This window comes from Cupressus sempervirens, chromosome 10 (genome assembly GCF_028749045.1).
Source record: "Cupressus sempervirens isolate cs-2001-9-10 chromosome 10, ASM2874904v1, whole genome shotgun sequence".
NCBI classification, from domain to species: Eukaryota; Viridiplantae; Streptophyta; class Pinopsida; order Cupressales; family Cupressaceae; genus Cupressus; species Cupressus sempervirens.
In genome coordinates this window covers 32707698-32731903 of record NC_143127.1, presented here as the reverse complement: position 1 = coordinate 32731903, position 24206 = coordinate 32707698, and the positions used below count along the sequence as shown (strand labels likewise).

Below are 24206 nucleotides of genomic sequence, written 5' to 3'. Positions count from 1 at the left end.
CTATTTTTAATGTTAAAATTGATGTTAGATTTAGGATTATGATTACTTTTGTGGTTAATGTTAGTTGTAGGTTAATGGTTTATTTGCATACAATGATTAAGGTTATGTTTACAATTTAGGTTGTGGTCTTGTTTAGGATTAGGATTATGTTTAGGATTGTGATTTAATGGTTGTGATAAGGTATGAAGGTTAATGTTTATGGTAAAATAAACTTATCATTTTAATTGTTTTTAAAATTTTACATTCCATACATTTGGTTTTTTTCATGAGTTCAACATTAAAGGAGATTATATCTATTTTGATTTCTATAAGAATAAAGAATTGATAGTTCTTGTTTGGAGCACTTTTCAATTAGTTAGAAATGTGTCAGATGAATTGCATTAATAATGACAATGTATAAATTACATGTAAAAGCCCATGTTCCTTAAGCACTCGAAATGAGGTAACTAAGTCATATCTTAGTTCAAGATCCCAACTAAGAAAAATGTATATCATACATTTTAGTCTTGTGGAATTTATTTATGCGAGGTAATTTTCTACTCAAAGTCTTCACTTCAATGACCATTTTCCAAGTGTAGCCCTTTCTTTTAAAACCCAAATTTGTCAGATGTAATGCATTAATCATGACAATGAACAAATTATATGTCAAAAATCATGTGCCTTAAGAGCTAGAAATGAAGCAACTAAGTCATCACATAGTTCAAGAACATAGCTAGGAATAGGTTTGTGCATTTTAGTTTTGTGAGATTTATTCATTGAGGTGATTTTCTAGTCAAAGTCTTTTTACTTGGATGATCGTTATCTAAGTGTAGTTGTTTCTGGTAAAACCCAAATTTGTTGGATAGATTGTTTTAATCATAAAAAATTACAAATTACATGTCAAAAGCCCTTAAGTACTCCAAATGAGACAAATAAGTTGTAGCATAGTTCAAGAACCCAACTAGAAGAGGGTTTATGTATTTTAGTTTTGTAGGATTTATTCTTGTGATGCAATTTTCTACTCAAAGTCTTAACTTCAATGACCATTTTCCTAAGTGTAGCCACTTCTTTGAAAACCTTCACTCGTATACATTGGTGATGCTCACAAAGTGAAGAACACAAGCACTAGTAATGTCAGAACTAAAAAGGAAGTAAAGATTGTCAATGGACCTATGTCGTTTAGCTCGTGGAATTATTTCCATGTCTCTACATCATTTCCAACGACAAACAACACTATGTTACATCTCTATCTTGTGATTGATTATTGTTTCGATTGTCCCGTAATTGCTTGTGGCTTCCAATATCCACATTTTCAGCCACGGGAAGGTTATTTTGTATTGGATCACTTGGTGTAGATTTGTGGAAACAATAAGAGTTCATCTGTGCTCTCCTCCTCATTGGCCATATTCAGCAACTACTCAAACATCGTTGGCTTTTGTAGATGGGCAGCAATTGAATCCCTCAATAGATTTGTTGAATGCACCTGTTGGTCACATAAAAGACATAACTTTGCATTGTTTGCTCAATAGTATAGATACACGCATGGGCCTCGCCACAAAAATTATAGGGCAGAAAACTTTCCGCTCTTCCATTCTCGCTTACTAACCATTTTTCCAATTACCACTGACACTTGTCAAACATGTGATCCATTCGACAAAGCTGTAATGAACACTACCTTTGAATACCCATCAATGGAGGCGCTAATAGTAGATTGGTGAAAAGATTCATGGGAAAATTGATAACAGGCTCCGAATCAAATGGCTTAAATATCACATACTAATGATTCATTACTAGAGTAAAAGTGTTAAATAGTCAAAGTTTGACTTACTTTTCCAAGCTTAATTTCTTGGTTAGTGTGTGATGTTTAAGGCTGGCATCAAACAACAAGTGATCATGATGAATTGGATGGTCGTCCAAGTTTTTTAATGACACTCAATCATTGATGGACATAATCGGTTCATCCACCCCATATAGGGAATGCCTTCGACATAAATATGGTTACCAACAACATATGAATGCTGGAAAAAAATATTATTTATAAAACATTTGAATTCAGTTATTTATTAAAAAAACTGTAGATACTCCATTAGATATTCAAATCGTGTACAAGTCACTCTGATAACATCCTCATTTAGTAGTATGGTTTAAATGAATAAATTGTTTTCTAAAATGTACATTCACAATGCTGATAGCCATGGTCTAGTATTACACACCAGAACCAACTTGCATGTTTACAAGAATGCCACAATTTGAGTTCTTTGTGTTTGGACAGCTTAAACATCTACACACTAAGGCTTGATTTTTAGGCTAGAAGTGTTAAATGGTAAAAGTCCACTTATTTTTTCAAACTTAATTTCTTCTTTAGAATGTGATGTTTAAAAATAGCTTCCCTGAAAAAGTCCTCAACATTTGTTGAATATTTGAGCTGATGGCAAAAATGGTCCTGCCAAAACTTTGGACCTGGCAATGAAGAAGATCATCATCATAATTTCAATTAAACTTGACACTCATTATAATAATAATCTGCCATGCACACCTCTCCTCGACACCTGCACTCATCTCTTTCCAAACTTCTCAAACGCCTTCTTCTTTCCTCCCTGCATTTCCCTATTTTCTGATGAGGTACTTTTTCTGCTGCTGCAACTGTCACCGACACTGCAATCTTCAAAGCGGGAGTACTTATAAGCATGACATCATCATCATCTTTCCCCATCAATGGAAGCCACTTTTGCAGAGAAAGAGTGGGAGATGACAACAACTCCTCCCACGAGACTTCCACCCTTCCCAACACTTTGCTCTTCGATCCTCCAAATATTTCTCCTCTTCTTCTTCTTCTTCTCCACCTCACTTCAAACACAACCGACTCTGATTTAGACAGCATTTCATCAACTCCTTTTCCCTCACATTCCAAGCTGAATGTCTCTCCCCAATGTGTATCTGTAGAAGCCTCGACCTCCTTAGTATTCACAGCGATCTTCTTGTTCAGATGACACCGGACAAACAGGCTTCCTAATTCGGAACCATGCTGATCAAGAAGAGAAATATTTTTGGCTCCAACAACATCTAACTTGAGCTGTACACATGAACATCTTTGCCTTGTCTCCTCCATTAATGAATATCCTTGTTGAAGAATATATGATCGCTCTTCCGGACAAACACTGAGATGGGATGAGAGGAGAAGAAGAGGAAAGAGGTATATATAGTGATTCACCTCGTATCAGATTTTACTCTTCTGACTCGGATATGCATAGTTATCCTGCATAGATGTCCAAAAAGGTAAAGTGAAGATCGGGGATAATATGATACAACTAATGATTTCACCATCCACCAACTGCTTCTATGAGAATGAAATCCATCCCTTATCGCTTTACCTGGCGTGGTCATCCACTCGAGAATATATGGCTAGAAATCGTATTCTACCGTAGCCAATTGAAAGTGGTGCTCTTATGTTATTATATTGTTTCAGAATTTATGGATTTGGCGACGGTGGTTTTCTTCGCTGGAGATTGTTTTCCACCCATTCGTGTTAAATACAATGTATTCGGGACAATCTTCAACGCAACATGACTGAAAGATTTATTTTATTTGATAATGCGTTAAGAAAAACCCAAAGCCATGATATACCGCATACCAATCAAAATCAGCGTGAGCATCAAGTGGAAAAGGACAGATATATTACCGGCCGACTCTCTTTTAAAGATGCAAACGCAATTTCTTTCGCTCAACCTTGTTATTATGACATTTATTAAGTCGAAAGGCTTTCTAGTGGCAGTATTCTTCAATTTAAACCATTTTCATTAAGTCTAAAGACTTTCTATAGTGGCAGTATTCTTCAATGTAAACATTTTTCATTTTGAAAAAAATATTGACGTTCATTTACATGTCAGGAAAAGCAAAATAGAAATATGCATTTTTTATTGCTATGACTTTTATGGAATATGATTTTTTAAAATTTGTACATGGTGAAATAAATTATTGTCTAAAAGTGATTTGCTGAATTTTCCTGTCTAATAAAATTTCTATGTATTAATATAAAGGCATAGTATATATAAAAACAAATACAAATACAATAGTTTATTCATTAAATTTTTGTATTCATTTGAATACAATATTTATTGTGATTAAGCCGAGAGGCTTTCTACAGTCGCAACAATCTTCAATGTAAATATTTTTCATTTAAAAAAAAATTGATGTTCATTTACATGTCAGAAAAATAAAATAGAAATATGCATTTTTTTATTGCTATAATTTTCATGGAATATGATTTTAAAAAAATTTGTACATGGTGAACTAAATCATTGTCTAAATTTGATTTGTTGAATTTCCTGTCTCATAAAACTTCTATGTATTAATATCAAGACATAGTATATATAAAAATAAATACAAATAGAATAGTTTATTCATGAAATTTTTGTGTTCATTTGAATATAATATTTATTGTGATTAATCTGAGAGGCTTTCTACAGTGCCAACAATCTTCAATGTAAACATTTTCCATTTTGAAAAGAAATTGATGATCATTTACATGTAAGAAAAACAAAATAGAAATATGCATTTTTTTATTGCTATGATTTTAATCAAATATGATTTTTTAAAAATTTGTATATGGTGAAATAAATCATTGTCTAAATTTGATTTGCTGAATTTTCCTCTCTCATAAAACTTCTATGTATTAGTATCAAGGCATAATATATATAAAAACAAATACAAATACAATAGTTTATTCATGGAATTTTTGTGTTCATTAGAATATGATATTCACTAAATTTATATTAATTATTTTGAAAATTAGATACCTCTTGGCTTATTTTTAAAAAAATTGAATTAAATTTTTAGATATACTAGTTTATTTAGTAGAAAAACAAGATTCCATTTTATAGGTAGTAAACAGAAATTCAAGTGTCCAAAATAGGAGATCAAATAAGTATCTCAATAATATTTTTTCTTTGTTTGTTTGTGAAAAAGTGATATTTTTCCCTTTTCTAATTATCAATCTTACACTAATTAATACTAATATAACTCCACTTGTTCTATGCAAGTGATAGAGATAGACACTCTTAACTAGAGAGTTGTATGCCAACAATTTTTTTTATTTTGGAACATAAAGATATAGTACAAAAGTAAAGCTTTAAAATAATATATTTTAGGATTGCTGGGAAATAAAAGTAGTAAGATGTTATGATTAGATAAAGCAAGATAGGGCTATACAAAAAAAAACCAACAAGATCATAAAGAAACATCAAGTTCAAAAAACAAGTGGAAAAAAAATCATGAGAAGTGAATTCAAAAGGCTTTTGAATGAAGTCACAACCAAAGGTACCTAAAATCAAAGGAACCAAGAAACCAAACAACAAGATGCAAGAGAATTGGAAGAAGAAAGAACCAATGCAAACCACAAAATAAATGTTTGGGGAGAGAAGACATCCAACAACCTCAAGCACAAACCCAAATAACCATACCAAATATGGGAGGGAATAAGTATTGGAAAAGGCGAAGAAACAATACCAACAACACTCTCACACCAAGTAGGGGAAGAAACCATAGTATTAAGATGGCTGAAAAATAACCACAAAAAGGAATTGCCACAGAGTCCCAAAAACCCTGATTTAGAAAGACATAGCACAACAAAAGAAGGAATTGTGAATACATCACCAAAAGCCAAGGAGAAGAAGGAACAAAGAAGCAAGAAATATGCCAACAAAGAATAACTAGATTCACCAACCATGAAAGGTTGAAGGGTTGGGGAGAAGATGAAGAAACCAATATGACACCAACACCACCACTACAAGAACAAGCACCCAAACTACCACTAGAAAGAAAGATGAAACCCCAACACACTAAAATCCATACAAACAGAGTGATCTAGGGAGTAGAGTCAAAATAGAACAACCTAAAAGGAGAGAACCCCGGTCCAACCTCCCAACACACCACTGAAAGAAGAAGAGGACCACTTGCAAAGAAAAAAGCTTCCCACTAGCAATGAACCACCTCAAAATGTTGTGCCTCCATCACAATAGGGCTTCTATCTCGATAAGAAGAAAGAAAGATGAAACAACTGGCAAGAAGAACCTCAACCCATACTAAGCCATGAAAAGAAAACCCCAGCTCAAAAGGGGTAGAAAGACTCGAGAAAATCTCACAAACCACCACTAGAAAGAAAAGAAAATCCAAAAAGATAAAGAAGAGATACCCACCACTAGATCTAACCCCAAGAATCCTCACCAATAGAAGAGTCACATAAAAGTGAAAGATTGACAACCCAAAAAGAGGCAGGGCATAAGACAATCCCAACCCTGAAAAAAAACTCTAGCTTGTCCAAAACACCAATAGAAGTGCTCCCAAAATCAAGCTAGAGCAACCAAACAAGGGCATATGCAACACCCACAAAGAAAAGGACAAGAGAACAAAGCCTCAAACCAACAACAACAAGACTTCCATATATTGCAAGAAAAAATAGACCACACCTCCAAAATAGAAAGACAAGCCACAAGGTCACACAACCACACTATCTACATAAAATATGTAATGTCCCCATTTAAGTAGTTGTCTAGTTGTATGACTGTTAGCCTTTTTTTTTTTTATCCCACATTGCTTGTGTAAAGTGGTCTATCCTATGAAGTAGGAATAAAAGGAGAGCTTGTAGCTATTGTTCAGCATGGTGGAATATGAGAAGAACATGGATGTGCGAGTTACAGATTTGTTCTTGGCATTAGAGGATGTCTATCCTCTCTTGTGACATTCTAGTCATCATTCCCTTGGGATTTGGCCTTTGGAATTCATTGCTATAAACTTCATTAACAGGTAGCTTGGGTATGTTTCCACCTACAGGCAGAATGGGTGTAATTAGTGAGTTGAAGAGTTTGTTATGTATTTGATTTTATGATGCTGGAGTAATTAGTGAGTTAGCTATGTATTTAATTTTATTAGTTTAAAAAATAATATTATTTTAGCAGTAGTTCAATCTCCAGTTTGCATAAATTCCTTCTTGTTCATGTTAATTGGAATCAAAATCTATGCAAAAGCATTAAAATCTTTATCAGAAGTTGGTTCAATTTTTGGGCATTTTTAGGGTGCCTATTATAGTAGTATCAAAGCTATAAGTCCTGCCATCCTGTGGAGGTCTTATAGAGAATTTGGGACAACCGAATAGAGGGAAAAATGTTTGACAAAATTTCAAAACACTAGAAGAAAAAATTAAAATGGGCTAATCATTTATGTTTGAGCATGCGAGAAGGGCTTTATAATTTCTGTAATACCAGAGCAAGACAAAGTAGGAGTTTAGACTTGCAGAGTGAATAGGCTAGTTCATCCATGCAAAGGGACATACAATCTAGTTATACAAACACAGAGGAAATATTTTTTGAACAAGATAGAAATATGGGTGAATGAGGTAGGAATACCAGTCCAAATCAAGAAGATGTAATTTTCAAATGGTTACTGGGTACATTAGAGGAGGGTCAACGTATGCAATAGGAGCAGAATAGGTGAATGGATATGATGTTGCAACTTATGGCTAGATAGATGGGCATCAATATTAATCCAAGTGATGTCAACAATGGAAACAATAACAAGGGGGAAATAACAACAATAGGGGCAATAATAATGGAGGCCAAGTCAATAACAATGGTCCTGAGAATAACATTAATGGTAATAATGGACATGGAATCAATGGGAATGAAGCTGATAACTTTAGACATGTTGCATTCCTAGCTCGAACAGCGAGCTTGAGACCTCTTCTACCCACCTTTCCACCTAGAGATCTAATTTAACCAATTAATGAAATGCAAATTATCAAGTTATAGGACCAGTTCAAGAGGGACTAGGAGGCTAGTGGATTGGAGTTTTAGTTGGATATTTCCTTAAGAGATTATATGGACTTGAGGATAAGAGACATGCCTAGATTAGGAGGGAGAAATCAAAACTTTGAGCTGAGAAAGAAAGTTAGAAAACTTTCTTTACCTTATTATGATGCTATAGGGAAGATGACCATACGAGCTTGGGTGTAGAAGGTAGATACATACTTGTAGCTGAATCCTATTCCTAAAGAGGAGGTTATAAAGTATGTAGCTATTCACTTGGATGGAATGGCACATGAGTGGTGGCACCATGGCATGGTAACCTTGGGGCATTATTATATCAAATCTTACAAGGAGTTCACTAAGAAGCTCAAAGAGAGATTTGATACTAGGGATCCCGAGTAATAGTTTAAGGAGTTGGCACAACTCAAATGGTGGGGATCAGTTGAGACATATATCAACAAATTTTAGAGGTTAGTTGTGTTGGTCATAGATATTTGAGAGAGGAGGTTAGTAGTGTTGTTTATGGATGGACTCTTAGATCCTTTGAGGGGTTGGGTCAAGGGGCGTGACCTAGCTACATTACAAGAGCCTACTAAGAAGGCTAGTGACTTAGCACCTTCTTCTTTTAGGAGCAGATTTCAGCATAGAGATTTATATGTGAAAAAGGACAAGGAGAAGGACAAAAAATCTTTTCAGAAGGATGCTCAGCCAAAAAGGGATAATAAGTTGGATAACAACACCCTGAATGAGTTGAAAAAGAAGCTATGTTTTCATTGTAGAAATCCTTGGGATTTATCTCATAAGTGTCCTCTCAAGGCTAAAGTAAATCAAATAGAGTATTTCTCAGTAGAGAAGTCATAGTCAAAGAGGGAGGATCAAGAGGATCAACACTCTAATTTAGATGAGAATAGCACTATAGAGGAGAGCAGCATTCTTGAGGATGAGAAGTCATTGGCATGATTAATGGAGGCTTAGAAGGCAATCACATTTAAGGTTAGGGGTACTATCTAAGAGCAGAAAGTGATATTACTCATTGACACAGGGGCTACACATAATTTCATAGATGCACGATTGGTAGCCAAGAGAGGTTTATAGACTAAGGATCACACCGATTTTAGAGTTATGGTAGCTAATGATGACAAATTATTATGCACTTGAAAGATATCTAATCTTCACATTAGGTTTGGAGATGGCTATGAGTTGGAGGATGAGTTCTATGAAGTAGAAATGAGAGACTATGATGTCATCCTCGACATGACATGGATGGCCTCACTAGTTGAGTTCACACTCAACCTAGAAAAATTGGAGATGAGGTTTCAGCATGAGGGGAGAACTATTGTATTTAGAGGACTTTTAGATAGGAGTTGCAGAGTAGTCTCCCTAAGGAGAATGCAGAGACCTTTTCAACATAATGACATAGAGTAGGCAACAGAATGTTTCACTATGCAAACTTCATGGGAGCCATAGGTGAAGAGTCGTCGTCAAGATATCTAGGAGATACTTGACATGCACAATAAGGTATTTGGTGAGATTCTACAGGGGGTTCCTCCTAACAGGGGGATAGAGCATGTTATTGAGCTTGATAAGGGAGCCAAACTAGTTATGATTACTCCCTATCATCATCCTAAGAAATACAAGGATGAGATAGAGAAGGCAATTAAAGAGTTGTTGGAGATGGAGCATATCAGGCCTAGAAGAGCCCCTTCACTTCAGCAGTAGTATTGGTAAAGAAAAAGGATTGGATGATGCACATGTGCATCGATTATAGGGCATTAAAGAAGAAGAACATTAAGAATAGATATCTCATTCAATGAATAGATGATTTGATTGATGATCTACATGGTGCATGCTTTTTTTATGAAGATTTATTTATGGTCAAAGTATCATCAGACTAGGAGAAGGGTGGAGGACATTGAGAAGACAACCTTTCAGTGTCACTATGGCCACTTTAAGTTTTTTTATGCCGTTTGGGCTAACAAATGCTCCTACTACTTTCCAAAGTTGTATGAATTAGGTATTTAGGGGGCAGCTTAGGAGATTTTTGCTAATTTTCTTTGATGACATTTTAGTTTCTTCAGTAAGACTTGGGAGGAGCATTTACAACATCTTGAGATGGTGTTGTCCATTTTGGAGAAAGAGTCACTATATGCCAAGGAATCTAAGTGTGAGTTTGGGTTGACTGAGCTACTATACCTTGGGCATATCATCAATGTAGATAGAGTTTGGGTAGATCCCAAAGAGGTTAGAGCTATTATTGATTAGCCTACTCCTATGAACCTCACACAACTTAAGGGGTTCTTTGGTCTCTATGATTTTTATAAGAGATTTGTTAAGGGATTTTCATAGACTATTGCACCCTTGGCAAACCTTGCCAAGAAAGGAACCTTTGTATGGATAGGGGAAGCTCAAAGATGCTTTGATCATTTCAAGAAAGTTATGTCATCATGTCCAATATTAGATCTATCAGACTTTGCAATGCCATTTGAGCTTCATTGTGATGTGTCAAGTGATGGGATTGGGGCAGTCTTGATGCAAGAGAAGCATTTCATTACTTTTGAGAGTAGGAAGCTCCCAAGAGTGGAGATGAGCTATTCCATCTATGATCAGGAGATGTTGGCTATTATGCATGCAATGACCAAGTGTTGGTCCTACCTAGTTGTGGGGAAATTTCTTACCAAAACTAATCACAATAGCTCATCAAATACTTCATGAGCCAACGTGATTTGAATGATAAACAATAGAACTGGACTAAAAAGTTGTAGTCCTATGATTTTTACATTGAGTTTGTCAAAGGTAAGAAGAATGTGGTGGTAGATGCTTATTCCAGTAGACCTCATATTTGTGCTCTAGCTAAGATTATAGGAGATTGGAGAAATAAGATTATAATAGAGTATACAAGGGATACTTGGTCTTCTGGTGTGATTGCAGGCACCATACATGATGAATTTTACATGGTGATGGATAGATTGATCAAGTTCCAGGGTAGGATATATTTGATTCCTTCATCATATTTTAGGGAGGTAATACTGAAGGCATTTCATGATGCACCTACAAGTAGACATCAAGGGGTCTTTAAGACCTACAAGAATATTCATGAGTAGCTCACATGGAAAGGGCTCTAGGTTGATGTTCAAAAGCATGCCAAGGAGCGTGTAGTTTGTTAGTAGAATAAGGGAGAGCACACATATCCTGGAGGGTTGTTACAACCTTTACCCATTCTAAATAGGAAATGGGAAAGTATTTCTATGGACTTCATCATTGGGTTACTATGAGTATAGGGGAGAGATTGTATCTATGTGGTAGTTGATCAACTAATGAAGTTTTCTCACTTCTTTGCTATTCCATCCACCTACACAAAAACATTGGTGGCCAATCTTTTCTTTAGAGAGATATTTAGGTTACATGGGGTACCTAGTTTCATTGTCAGTGATCAGGATAGTAAATTTATGAGTGTATTTTGGTAGGAATTATTTGGGTTGTGTGGCACAGATCTTACACCTATCACTACTTATCATCCACAGATAGATGAGTAGATAGACATTGTGAACAAATGGGTGAAAGGATATCTGAGGAACTATGTGACTACACAATAGAGATCTTGGGTCAAATGGATACATATGGGAGAGTACTATTATAACACCACTTCTCATATGTCCATCAAGATGATTCCATTCATGGCACTCTATGGTTATGAAGCACCTAGCTTCATGGATCTAGTTTTGGAGGATAGTAGAGTGCCTAGAGCCAAAGACTTCTTGTAGGATAGTGAGGATATTTTGAAGGTGCTCAAGGAGAATATATAGAAAGCCCAAAATTAGTAGAAATTGTATGCTGATTAGTAGCAAATAGAGCACAATTTTGAGGTTGGGGATATTTTTTACTTGAGGTTAAATTCATACAGATAGTCATCACTCAAGAAGAGCAGAGCAATGAAGTTGAAGCTTAGATCTTATAGCCCCTAGAGAATGATTCATAGGGTGGGTGAGGTTTCCTATGAGATTGAGCTTCTAGAGGGTAGTCGGGTGCATAATGTGTTTCATGTGTTGAGGCTCAAGAAAGCCATTGGTTAGCGAGTTGTTCCTTCTACAGATTTTCCACCATTAAATGAGGAGGGGAAGCTTGTATTATTTCCTGAGGCTATTCTGGATACCAAGGAAATGACTCTATGTAACAAGGTGATTAAATAATACTTAGTTAGATGGAGAGACCTATTAGAGGAAGACGCTACTTGGGACAGTGAGCAGGTGTTACAACAAATAGGACTAAGATTACTTGAGGACAATAAATTTCAAGGGGGGCAGACTGTAATGTCCCCACTTTAGCAATTGTCTAGTTTTGCAACCATTAGCCTTTTATTTTATTTTATTTATCCCACATTTCTTGTGTAAAGTGGTCAACCCTATGAAGTAGGAATAAAAGTAGAGCTTGTAGCTATTGTTAAGTATGGTGGAATATGAGAATAATATGGATACATGTGTGAGTTACAGATCTATTCTTGGCATTAGAGGATGTCTATCTTCTTTTGTTACATTCTAGATGTCATTCCTTTGAGTTTTGGCCTTTGGAATTCATTGTCATCAACTTGATTAATAAGTAGATTGGGTGCATTTCCAGCTACAAGTAGATTGGGTATAATTAGTGAGTTGAAGAGTTTTTTATGTATTTGATTTTATGATGTTGGAGTAATTAGTGAGTTTTCTATGTATTCAATTTTATTAGTTTGAAAACTAATATTGTTTTAGTAGTGGTTCAATCTCAAGTTTGCATAAATTCCTTCTTATTCATGTTCTATGGTTTCAAAATCTATGCAAAAGCATTAGAATCTTTATCAATAGTTGGTTCAATTTTTGGGAATTTCTAGGGTGCCCATTACAAAATAGTGCCCCAACCTAGCAAGCCATCTAGATCACCATCATCATCCTTAGTCGCCATCTCCTTCTTGCTACCAAAAACCCTAGTAGATCCATTCCCACCCATTTCCTATCAAAGTGGTAAGATATTGGTAAGGAAAATGTTATATCCATTGGAAGGAAAAAAATTGAGTGCTTTTTTCAAACATCTTAATTGGGGGATATCGTTTTACACTTTTGGCACAAAGCAACACTCTCTAATTTTTCCTTTGTCTCACATTACTTTATAAGATCATTTTTCCATAAATTTTTTTATTGAATGGTGTGCTCAAATGCCTCATCCCAACTAGTCTCCTTTTTTATTTTACACTTCATTCTTGAAACATCCACCTACCCTAGCCTACAAAAGACATTTTTGGAAAATTCAACCTAGGCCCAATAACCTTAGAGATTTGATTTCATCGTGGAACAATGTTATTATTCATACCTCTACATTTATTTGCTTCTATGGAAAATAACTATCTATCTCCCATTGTTATTCGTATGCACACACCACCAAGGATTTATGTGTGAGAATCAAGAACTTGGTAGCTTGTCTCTTTTAATTGATTTAAAATTTTAGTTAGCACAAAATTTTCATAAATAGTAGGCATCTGATACTTATGCATTCGTAGGAGCTTAACTAAAATCATGTTTGCATTAGTTGAAAGTGGACAATTTTGCTAGTAAATATTTCTTTCTTCACTACACCTAAGACATTAAAAGGATTATAGAAGGAAATTTAGTTTTAATTGAACTTATAGATATGATGTAGTGCAAGGTAGGAGAATCCCCAAAAGAGATGTCCTAGCCCCCCAAAAATAGCCACAAAATGGAAGATAAACAACAATGCAAGATTTGAAGCCAAGTCACAATAATTTAGTCATAGATATAACTGATTACATGCAATGTGTGAAGCTATAAGGTCTTTTTGGTTATGGCCAAATAAAAAGCAAGTAATGGTTCTTCAAGATCCCTCAAGGTCCAGTCTAAAACATAGCTAGTCTAGATCTACACTCTAGTAGAAATCTCCAAGGAAGATCCAATTGGTATTCACAAGCCTACCAAGAAATCTCCTCGTTTTCCAATCCTCATCTACTAGCCTTTCTCAAAATTTTCTCCTCTACTACCTCCTCTTCTCAAAGATGGATGAATAATGACTAAAGACTTCACCACAACCCCTACTTATACCAATCTAAGAGACAATTTAGCCCAAAATGCCAAAAACTAAATAAATCTAACATTAAATGCTTGAATAGCCACAAGTTAGCCTCCAACAAAAATTAAATACAAAATTCCTTTAAAATCTTACAATAATAATTAAATACCCTTGACCCAAATAAATCCACTCAACCCCACCAAAATCCCTTAATCATGTAGGATAGCAAACTACCCTAGGATGCTCCTACATCAGACTCCCCAAGTGCAAAAAGATGTTCTCAATAGCTGGAGGAACATCTTCTAGGATTCAACACATAAATCCCAAACTAGTTCTTCACATACATGTCCTCCAAGTCTTCAACTTGTACACTCTTTCCCTTTCTCTTCTTTTACTTCTTCACCTCCATCCTCGATGTTCCATAGGTTTTTTTCCCACACTAATCGCTAACACTTTAAGAATCTACCAACTCAACTTGGTTTCCAATACTCAGGTTCCTTCTACCAACCTCTTCATTATGAAAAGGAATCAAGGAATTCTTCATGTCACCTTTCACAATTATAAACACATTCTTCACATAGTTATATACAACCTTGCAATCATATTTCCAAGGTCCACCAAGAAACACATGGCAACTATTCATGTCCACAATATCACACAACACTTGATCCTTATACTACCCAATTTGGAAATCAACAAGGCACTTCTGCCTCACTTTCAAAGCATTCTCACCCCACAACCAACCAATCCTATAAGGGTAAGGATGTCTCACTCTCTTCAAACCAGGCTTCTAAACCATCCCCTTAGCAACTAGGTTATTAATAATACCACCATCCACAATCACATTGTAAACTTTACCACAAGACTTACAATGAGTCCTGAACAAAATAGTCCTCTAACAAAAATCTAGTATCCTCTAACCAACCAGTACTCGTGAAGCTAGCAAATTCTCTCCTTGCTCAAGTTCATTTTCTTCAACCTCATTTGCAATAGCAGCTCTTTTATCACCAACCTTCTATGGACACTCATATGATCTATGTCCCTCTTCATGACATCTAAAACAACTTAAACTCACATCTACCTATCCTTCTCTTCTAACAAACAGGTTTTAGTTCATCTTTTGCACTCGACTTAGCCTTTTCCAAGTAGTCCTACTTCTCCTTTCCTTAGGAATTACCTTGATTCTTCCTCTTCAACTTCTCCTCTTCTCTCAAAGCATATTGATAAGCATACCCAACTGAAGAAATATTAAGCATACCAATCTCATCCTGAGTATTGAATCTCAAACCATTAATGTACCAAGCTACATTCTCCTTTGATAATTCTTATGCCCAGACTGAATAGTCAACTTATAGAACTCCTTAGTATAATCTTTCATAGACATATCTTTCTATTTTAGATGATGTAACCTCTTAAACAACTCAAGTTTATAATTAGCAAGATTGAACTTAGCCTTCAATTTAGTCACCATCAACCTCCATCTAGTGATTTTCAACTTGCATTCTTCTTCTCTATCTCTTTGTAGTTCCTTGCACCAAAGAGAAGCATGTCTCTTTAGCTTAGTTTGTGCCAACCTTACTTTGAGTGGATCCTTAGTATCCTCAAGCTCAAAGTAGTCTTCCAATTCACCAATCCAATCAATCAGGTCTTTAGGATTCAAAGTAAGTGAAAAATTAGAAACCTCTATCTTATGCTTCAACTTCAAATGAGATCCAGGTCTAGCAAAATGACCAACCCTATTTCCACATGATTAGTTTTGGCCTCACCATTTGATCCAACAAATTCAAAGTCTTCAGCAGCATCCTCATAACCATCTTAAGTACCCATATTCCAAGGTACACTACCTATAGCACTTATGATCTTAGCAATCATATCTCTCTTCGTCAATGCCATCTTAGATCTGAAAGTTGCTTTAACCTCCTCTATTTCAAATCTAAAATCTGCTTTAACCTTCTATGAGATACTTTCTTCCATAGCATCATTAAGATCATCAATCACCCTAGGGTCCAATCTTCTTAGAGGAATCTTCCAAGATTTTTGCAGACTAGTAAGGAATAAATCTACTTCACAAGATCTTGGTGCAAACTGCCTCAACTTCAATGCTCAGTCTACACACTTAGAACAACCTTGACTTTGATACCACTTGATGTAATACAAGATAGGAGTATCCCCAAAGGATATGTCCTAGCCCCTAGAAAATAACCACACAACAAAAGATAAACAAAAATTCAAGATTTAAAACCAAGTCACCATATTTTATTCATAGACATAATTGATTACATGCAATGTGTTAGGTTGTAAGGCCTTCCTAGTTACAACCAAATACAAAGAAAGTAATAGTTCTGCAAGATCCCTCAAGATCCTATCCAAACACTTGCTAGTCCAAATTTACACTTTGGTAGAAACCTCCAAAGAAGATCCAACTAGTACTTGCAAGCTCAACAAGAAATCTCCTTGTTTCCCAAGCCTTAGCTACTAACCAAGTTCTCAAAATTTTCTCCTCTACCACCTCTTCTTCTCCAAGATGGATGAAAAATGACTAAATACTTCACCAAAATCCCTATTTATACCAATCTAAGCCACAAGTCATCTTAGAATTCTAAAAACTAAATTATCCTAACATTAAATACTTGAAGAGCCACAAGTCGGCCTCCAATAGAAGTTAAATACCAAATTCCTTTAAAGGCTTATTATAATGATTAAATACATCAAAATGAAATACCTAAGACCCAAATAGGTCCACTCAACCTCACCAAAATCCCTTAATCATTCAAGATGGCCAACTACCCCAAGATGCTCCTGCATCAAGATATTCTCCAATATTTTATTTCTCATTATAAGCAAGTTTTTACTGCTCATGCCCCCACTCCAACCTCTCAAAAAGACTTAGAGGATTGTTCATCCTGTGTCTCTCATTATCTATTACAAGTCTCAATAAGCCTTCTAAGAATATTTATTTTCTATTGAAGAACTTAGGAAGGATGCCTTATCCATGGCCAATGATAAATCCCTTGGTTGTGATGGTTTCCCATGTAAATATTACAAAGCCCTTTGGGATTGTGTTGGGTAGACCTGAATCACAATATTTATTTGGAATCTTTTCATCTAGGCATCTTAGGCCCATAAATAAATAAAGGAAACATAAAATTCATACCTAAAGCTAGCAATCCTTAGGATATTTGTAATTGATGCCTAAACACTTTTCTCAATATTTCTTATAAAAATATTCCTACAACTTTGTCTTTGAAAATACACCATCTCCTCCCTTGATTGTTCTTCTAGAATAAATGAGTTTTATTCAATCTCAATATATCCTTGCAAACATAATTGTTATTTGGGAAGGTGTTTATATTTGGGCTTTTTAGTATAGCCAACATGCTCTCTTATTTTTAAACTTTGGAAGGAAAAGAACTCATTGGTTTTTTAAAACACTTTAATTGATGCTAATGTATTTTTGTTTTCTAACACCTATATATCTAATAATGGAATGTTAAAAACAAAACTTTAGGTGGATAAATTAACCCTTGAGGTTTCTCATCTACAAGAAGTTCTCCAACACTAGAGAAATGCTCCTTTCATTATGGACAGTGTTCCTCCAGATGACTCAACTTCTTTCACCCACTCCAACTCTTGTGGTCAACATTACCATGCATAAGTAGTTCTAGTAAGTGGGGAGGTTCTTATCCTTATTCTTTGCATCATTTTTCACCCTCTCAAGATTTTTCTCCTTAAGGCTTGGTTGTGCCTCTACACCATCGGGTATCTCCCATAGGTTGGGTGACATATTTTCCGACTTGGAATCAAATAATAACTATTGGATGGTTGCTTGGAGGTGACACTTTGGGATGATCTTCTTCTTCCAAAGGCTTCTCATGATTGGCACTTTTAATCTCCCCTTTGAGAGAAGAAAAGGAGGACAAGGATAATGATGATGGCTAGACAATGTTGGACCCAAAGCATCAACACAAAATATTTTGTTTTTAGTTTGTCAGTTTTCTCATTTGTATAGTCTGGAGGACCAATCTAGTGGTTCTTTATATCACCAAGTTAGCATTTGTGATGATTAGAGTATATTAAGGACCTATTTTGGATCATGATCTTAGATATGGATTGGTGTTGCTTGATTATTAGTTATTCTCTCTCAAGTAGCATGTTCTGATCTATTCTTGGACATGATCATGGAAATTGGATTTATGATCGATATCTATGACTTGTGATTTTTTGTGGTGCTTCTAGATATGTTCTTAGATCATATAGTGACCTAAATATATAACCACAATCATTTAGATGGTTTATGTCTTGAGTTTCTTATTATTCGAGGCCATATCTACTTGTTGTAATATATGTCCTCTTCTTGGGGAATGTTATGGATCTTGAGGTTGACTTTTGTAGCACAATGGCTATATATGTAATAGAATGGTTCCCTAGAGTAGTATGAAGTAAGTTTGGGACTAATTTATTTAACCAAACATTATAATCAAGAAGGCCTATTTTAGCCTAGCATATAGGAGTCATGTGTGTTTCCAAATAAATTTAATTTATTTTCCTATTGAATAAAGGCGGTCTATCATATTGTGATTTATTCCTCATTGATTTTATTGCATTTACTCTTGTTTCTTTCTTGGATAGATATCATTGAGGTCCCTCCATCTATTGCTACATTGGTTGGTACTAGAAAAATGTTTGTGTTCTTGAGGATTGAGTTGTTCAATTATAAGTTGTGAATCCTTAGCTGACTAGTTGTAGGGTAGCATAGATTGGGATTTGGCTTGCAATTGTGGTTTAAGATTGAGTTTTTGAACCATAAGTTGTGAATCCTTGGTTGACTTTTTTTAGAGTGGAATAGATTAAAACATGACTTCTTGGTTCTATGAATATGTTAGAATTTGTGTATTGCTATAATTCTATATGGTTTAATACCATTTTATTTGGGGTTGATATTGATCCATGTAAGTTTTATCTTATACATAAAACTAAATTTATTCATAAAGATTTGGTACTATAAAATATTTCTTGAATAAATTGGTTCAAATTGAAGTTTTTGGCAATTCAATGAACTCGATGTTATTGGTAAAGGATTCACAAGTATAATAAAACAAGCAATGACAAACACAAGAAATAAGAAACATTACAATATTTGATGGTGCACAATACCCTACTTAATTATGAGATAAGTTGAGGGACTTGACCATGTTGCTCTCATTGCTAAACAACATTATTTTCTATATTTTTTTTTCCCACTTAGCCCCGTTAAGTTTAAAGTAAAATCTTATATCCACTCACTTTATTTATTAATACACATATAGTGTGTGTGTGTAAATGTATTTTTTTATTTTTTCTTGCTGAAATGTGGTTGCCAACAAGATATGAATTTTGGACATATTTATGAATGTTGTAAAGTAAAAAGAAATATAGGTGACCATGAGCTTCAAAAGTACCTCAATAATATTCTAATACTGAGCTTTACCTTTAGATTTTTCTTGAATGATATTTTGCATCACATTTTCACTACTGACAATTTGTGGAAAATAATCCAACTCTACAAGTGCATTCAATCATGTATTCCTAGCTTCTTATTTATATTTATATTTTTATAGTAGATTAACAATTGTTTATACTAACATTGTTACCTAGGATAGTGCAATATGAATCAAATTGACAGCTCTCCATTGATGAAAGCAATGTATGTTGGAAATCTGATTGAAAAGCTCATTGTTGTTGAAGATCAAAGAGGGAGATTTTTGTAAAAGAATGTTTTCAATAATTTTTTTGTCATTGATGTCAAACCTACTATTTTTAGGGATGATATTTTCTTATAAGATCCAAGTACTATGATTGATGAAGAGGATTTGATCAACAAGATGTAACAAGAGCACCTAAAGGAAAGGTTGAGATATGATGTTGTAATGAAGTGCAAGGATCAGTTAAGAAAATGGTTAAATAATGTATTAATGACATACTCAAGGATATAGAGGTTGGTCACACTTAGAAACACTGGATGAAGAAGTTGCAACAAGGTTGACTGTAAAGCTTAAACTAAGATCATAAGTGGGTGTTGAACAAGTTACTTGAATCCGAGCAAATTTTCAGGAGAAGCTGAGTAAAAAAAAATTCTAGTGTGTGTCGACTGATCTTCATGTGCCAAGCAAAGATTAGGTGTTGAGAATCAAAAAAAATTTAGTTGGTGCTGAGTGATCTTCAGGTGTCGAGCATCAGGAAAAACATAGTTGATGTCGAGTAACACATTATATGCCAAGCAACAGTATTTCAATAGTGTCGAGCTGCTACATTATTTCCAATGATGAAGATTTTCCAAATCTAAGCTGACATAATGGTTACATTGAATATTGTAAATGAGTTGGAAGATAAGGTTGATGAGTTGGTGGCATAGAATCCTATGTAAACTATTTTTGGGTGAATTCTAAAGGATTACTCAAGAATATAATAGAGGAAATATAATATGGGTTAGATGCAATGAATCCTACCTAATCCATGTGAGTTGAAATTGAAAAATGGAAGAATCAAGCCAGAAAAGGGACTCCAAGACTTATATTTAAGAATTCATAGACCAAGAAGCAAAGAGCTGTTGATATTGTTGCTGAAAAAGAGCCAAGTTTGTGAAGTGGTTATAAGGGTGTCAAGGAGGAGACATCTAGGAGAAGGAAGAGCACAGAGGCTCTGCTTCTACAAGTTGTCATGAAGGGATGATTGCACTGGTACATTAAGTGTGGAGACTCAAGGAGACAAAGCTTGAAAGGAGGGCAAGCTGTGAAGAGTTGCAGAGATTGAAGGCCAGACAAGGGTATGAGCTAAGAAGTGATATGAGATCTATAAGATAAGTTGTATGTTGTAGTTAGGTCAATATTTTCTAATAATCTCTAGCAATTGTATTAGATCTAAAAATCTTATGGACTTAGGTTGGCTTAATAGCCATTTGTAAATCCTTTAACATGGTGGCATTCCAAGTGAATGTTCGAACTAACTAGGCCCACTTCTAATAGGGTGGTTAAATCCTCTAACAAGGTCACATTTAACACTATGTTGTAAGCCTTTAATAAGGCATGCCTTTCATAGGGCATCACTTCAAAAGAGTGAGAATTGAGTAGCATGTTATTGGTGGTTTTGCCCAAATTGGGTTTCCACGTAAGTCATTATGTCATGTGTTGATTTCTTATGTGTTATATTTGTGTGTTGATTTACAGTAACTTGCTGATTAGATAAGTTAAAGCTTGGATGAATGAATGGTTGAATGGGTTCACTACACTTAGTAAAAAATTTTGAATAGGACATTTGGACCTTGAATAACTGATTCACCCCCCCCCCCCCCCCCCTCTCAGTTATTCTAAAGCATTTCCAACAATTGGTATTAGAGCCATCTGCTGATTTAGTTTCAAGGTACTAGACGCAGAAAGATCAAGATGTCCAAGACAGAAGTTCCCAAGCTTAACAAAGACAACTTTGTTGCATGGTAGAGTTTGATGAAATTGCACCTTGGATCAATAGGAGACTATGCACAAACCTCAATTGGAATGGAACATGTAAATCTAGTAGGACATCTTACTACAGATGGTTTGAATAAAAGGAAGAAGCATAACCAAGCATTGTTGGAGATTTCCTTTGCACTTAGCTATGCAGAATATGATGACATCAATGATTGTGACACTACATTCAAGATGTGGAAAACCTTATTAGAAATCTATGGAGGAGATCAAAATTTTGAAAGACCAAAGAGAGAAAGCCTAAGAGTAAAGTTTGATGACATGAAGATGGAGGAAGGTGAAAATGCTACTCAGTACACTGCAAGAATGAAAGAAGTGGTAAGTGCAATAAGAAGTCTAGGTGGACAATTGGAAGAAGAAATAGCTATCAGAAAATACTTAAGAACTCTACTCCTTATCTATGCTATAAGAGTTTTAGTCATCCAAGAGTTGAGGCGTGTACAATGGAACACACTGACCTTTGAAGGAATAGTTGGAAGACTTACTACATTTGAACTATCCAATTTTGACAACTAGAAACCTAAGAATATTGAATCTTCTTTCAAGGCCAAGATGACAATAAAAGATACTGACGAGGACACATCAAGCAAGAAAAGAAGAAAAAGAAAATATGCATCCAGTGATAGCAGCATAGATGAGGAAGATGTGGAATAGTTAGAAGCATTTCTAACTAGGATATTCTATAGAGGTAAAGGCAAATTCAAAGGTAAGCTCCCTGTCATATGTTTCAATTGCAATAAATTAGGTCATATAGCTACAAGATGTCCACAGAAGAAGAACTACAAAGAAGGAAACAAGTACAGGAACAAAATAGAAGATGATAGCAAAGATTACAAAGAGAAACGCAAGAGATGCTACATTGTTGAAGAAGACTCTGATGAGAATGATGATGAAGTAGTCTATGTAGCCATGAAGGATGAATTAGAAAAAGATGAAGATGAAGCAACAACATTGGTTACCTGTGTGAATGAGAATGACAAGTGGATCATAGATAGTGGATGCTCACATCACATGATAGGAGATAAAAGTAAGTTCATTACCTTTACTCAATATGATGAAAATAGTGTTAGATTTGGTAATGATGCCCCATGTCAAATCAAAGGAAAAGGATCTATAAAACTTACAGAGAAAATTCATGTGATAATACATGCTATGTTGAAGGAATGAACTACAACTTGTTGAGTGTATCACAATTAGGCAATGTAGGTTGCAAAGTTGAATTTGGAACCAAAACTGCCATGATCTATGACACTAATGGAAAGTTGATAGGAAAGGGTGAAAAAATTAGGGGTAATTTGTTTTATCTAGATATTGAAGATGCAACATGTCTTGTTGTTAAACTTGATGATGTGTGGTTGTGGCATAAAAGCCTATTTCATGTGAACTTTGATAATCTGATTAGCATCAACAAGAAAAAGAAGGTCAGAGGTTTGCCCAAGTTGAAGAAACCTGAAAACACAATGTGTAAACAATGCTAACTAGGAAAGATGACTAAGTCTAGTTTCAAAAGCAAAACACACACTTCCAATGAAGTACAAGAGTTAGTCCATATAGACTTATGTGGCCCAATAGAAGTGTAAAGCTACCTAGGAAATAAATACATAATGTTATTTGTAGATGACTACTCCAAGATGATGACTGCTATATTCTTAAAGAAAAATATGATGCATTTCAAATGTTCAAGTGGTATTTGGCTAGAGTTGAGAAGGAAACATGGAAGAACTTGAAATGTCTAAGGTCAGATAGAGGAGGTTAGCTCACATCAAGAGAGTTCGAAACATTTTGCAATGACAAAGGTATAAAACAAAAATCAGCACCAATAACTCCACCACATAATGGTATTGTTGAAAGGAGGAATAGGTCAGTGATTGACTATGCTAGAACTTTGATGATGCAGAAAAACATTGCACTAAAGTATTGGAGAGAAGCTGTAAGTACTACATTCTACACACTAAATAGAGTTCAAGTCAAGAAAGGTACAAATGCAACACCTTTTGAATTAGGGTATGGTCATTCACCTAATGTTAAAAACTTCAAAGTATTTGGTTGTAAATGCTATATTCTAAAAGATACTAGAAATGGCAAGTTTGATGCAAAAAGTGATGAAGGCATATTTCTTGGATACTCCACTAGAAATAAGGCATATAAGTGTTTGAATACTAACACTAAAAAAGTTGTGGAGAGTGCAAATGTAAATTTTGATGAGCATGCAAAATTTCAGGTTGATGAGTCAAAGAAAATAGAGGATTATAGATCCTTTGTATACTTCTACGAAGGAATGACAGTTGAAGACAATGTTGTGAGTCAACAAAAAAATTCAATATCTACCGATTCTTAGCCTATGAATGCCAAGCTGCATTCAGAAGCCGAGCTGTAGAATGTAGAAAATGCATGTTCTAATTTTGAATATAGTATTCAAGAAAGGAACGATGAAATACTAGATGAAGAAGAACAAAATGACTCTAAAGTTGAAGGATCAAACATGGAGAGAAGGACTGAACTCAGATTAGCCAAGTATGTAAGAAAACATCACCTTGCAGATCAAATCATTGGTGACAAGGATGCCAGACCAATGACAAGGAATAGGATCATAAGTGAATCATGTTTGCTAAGCAAGGTTGAACCTAAAATAGTGAAAGATGCACTACAAGATGATGACTGGTATAAAGCCATGGAAGAAGAGATAAATTAGATTGAGAAAAACAAAACATGGTCTCTAGTTCCTAGACCTACTCATAAGAATGTGATTGGTACCAAATGAGTGTTTAAAATAAAACTTGATGAGAATGGTGAGATAACAAGAAACGAAGAAAAACTAGTTTGCAAAGGCTACGCACAAGAAGAAGGACTGGATTATGGAGAGACTTTTGCCCCTATTGCA

The 24206-nt window shown here is 35.0% G+C and overlaps 1 protein-coding gene across 1 annotated transcript; it reads right to left on the bottom strand.

The window, feature by feature from the left end:
- Positions 1-2473: 2473 nt before the first annotated feature.
- On the bottom strand, positions 2474-3088 carry LOC149532420 (uncharacterized). Its single transcript, XM_089805711.1, has one exon. The coding sequence runs from the start codon at positions 3086-3088 to the stop codon at positions 2474-2476; it is 615 nt and encodes a 204-aa protein (XP_089661837.1).
- Between the last annotated feature and the right edge of the window lie 21118 nt (positions 3089-24206).

Bases quoted from the DNA above. Each gene is read 5' to 3' on its own strand.
- LOC149532420 (XM_089805711.1), bottom strand. From the start codon at position 3,088: ATGGAGGAGACAAGGCAAAGATGTTCATGTGTACAGCTCAAGTTAGAT.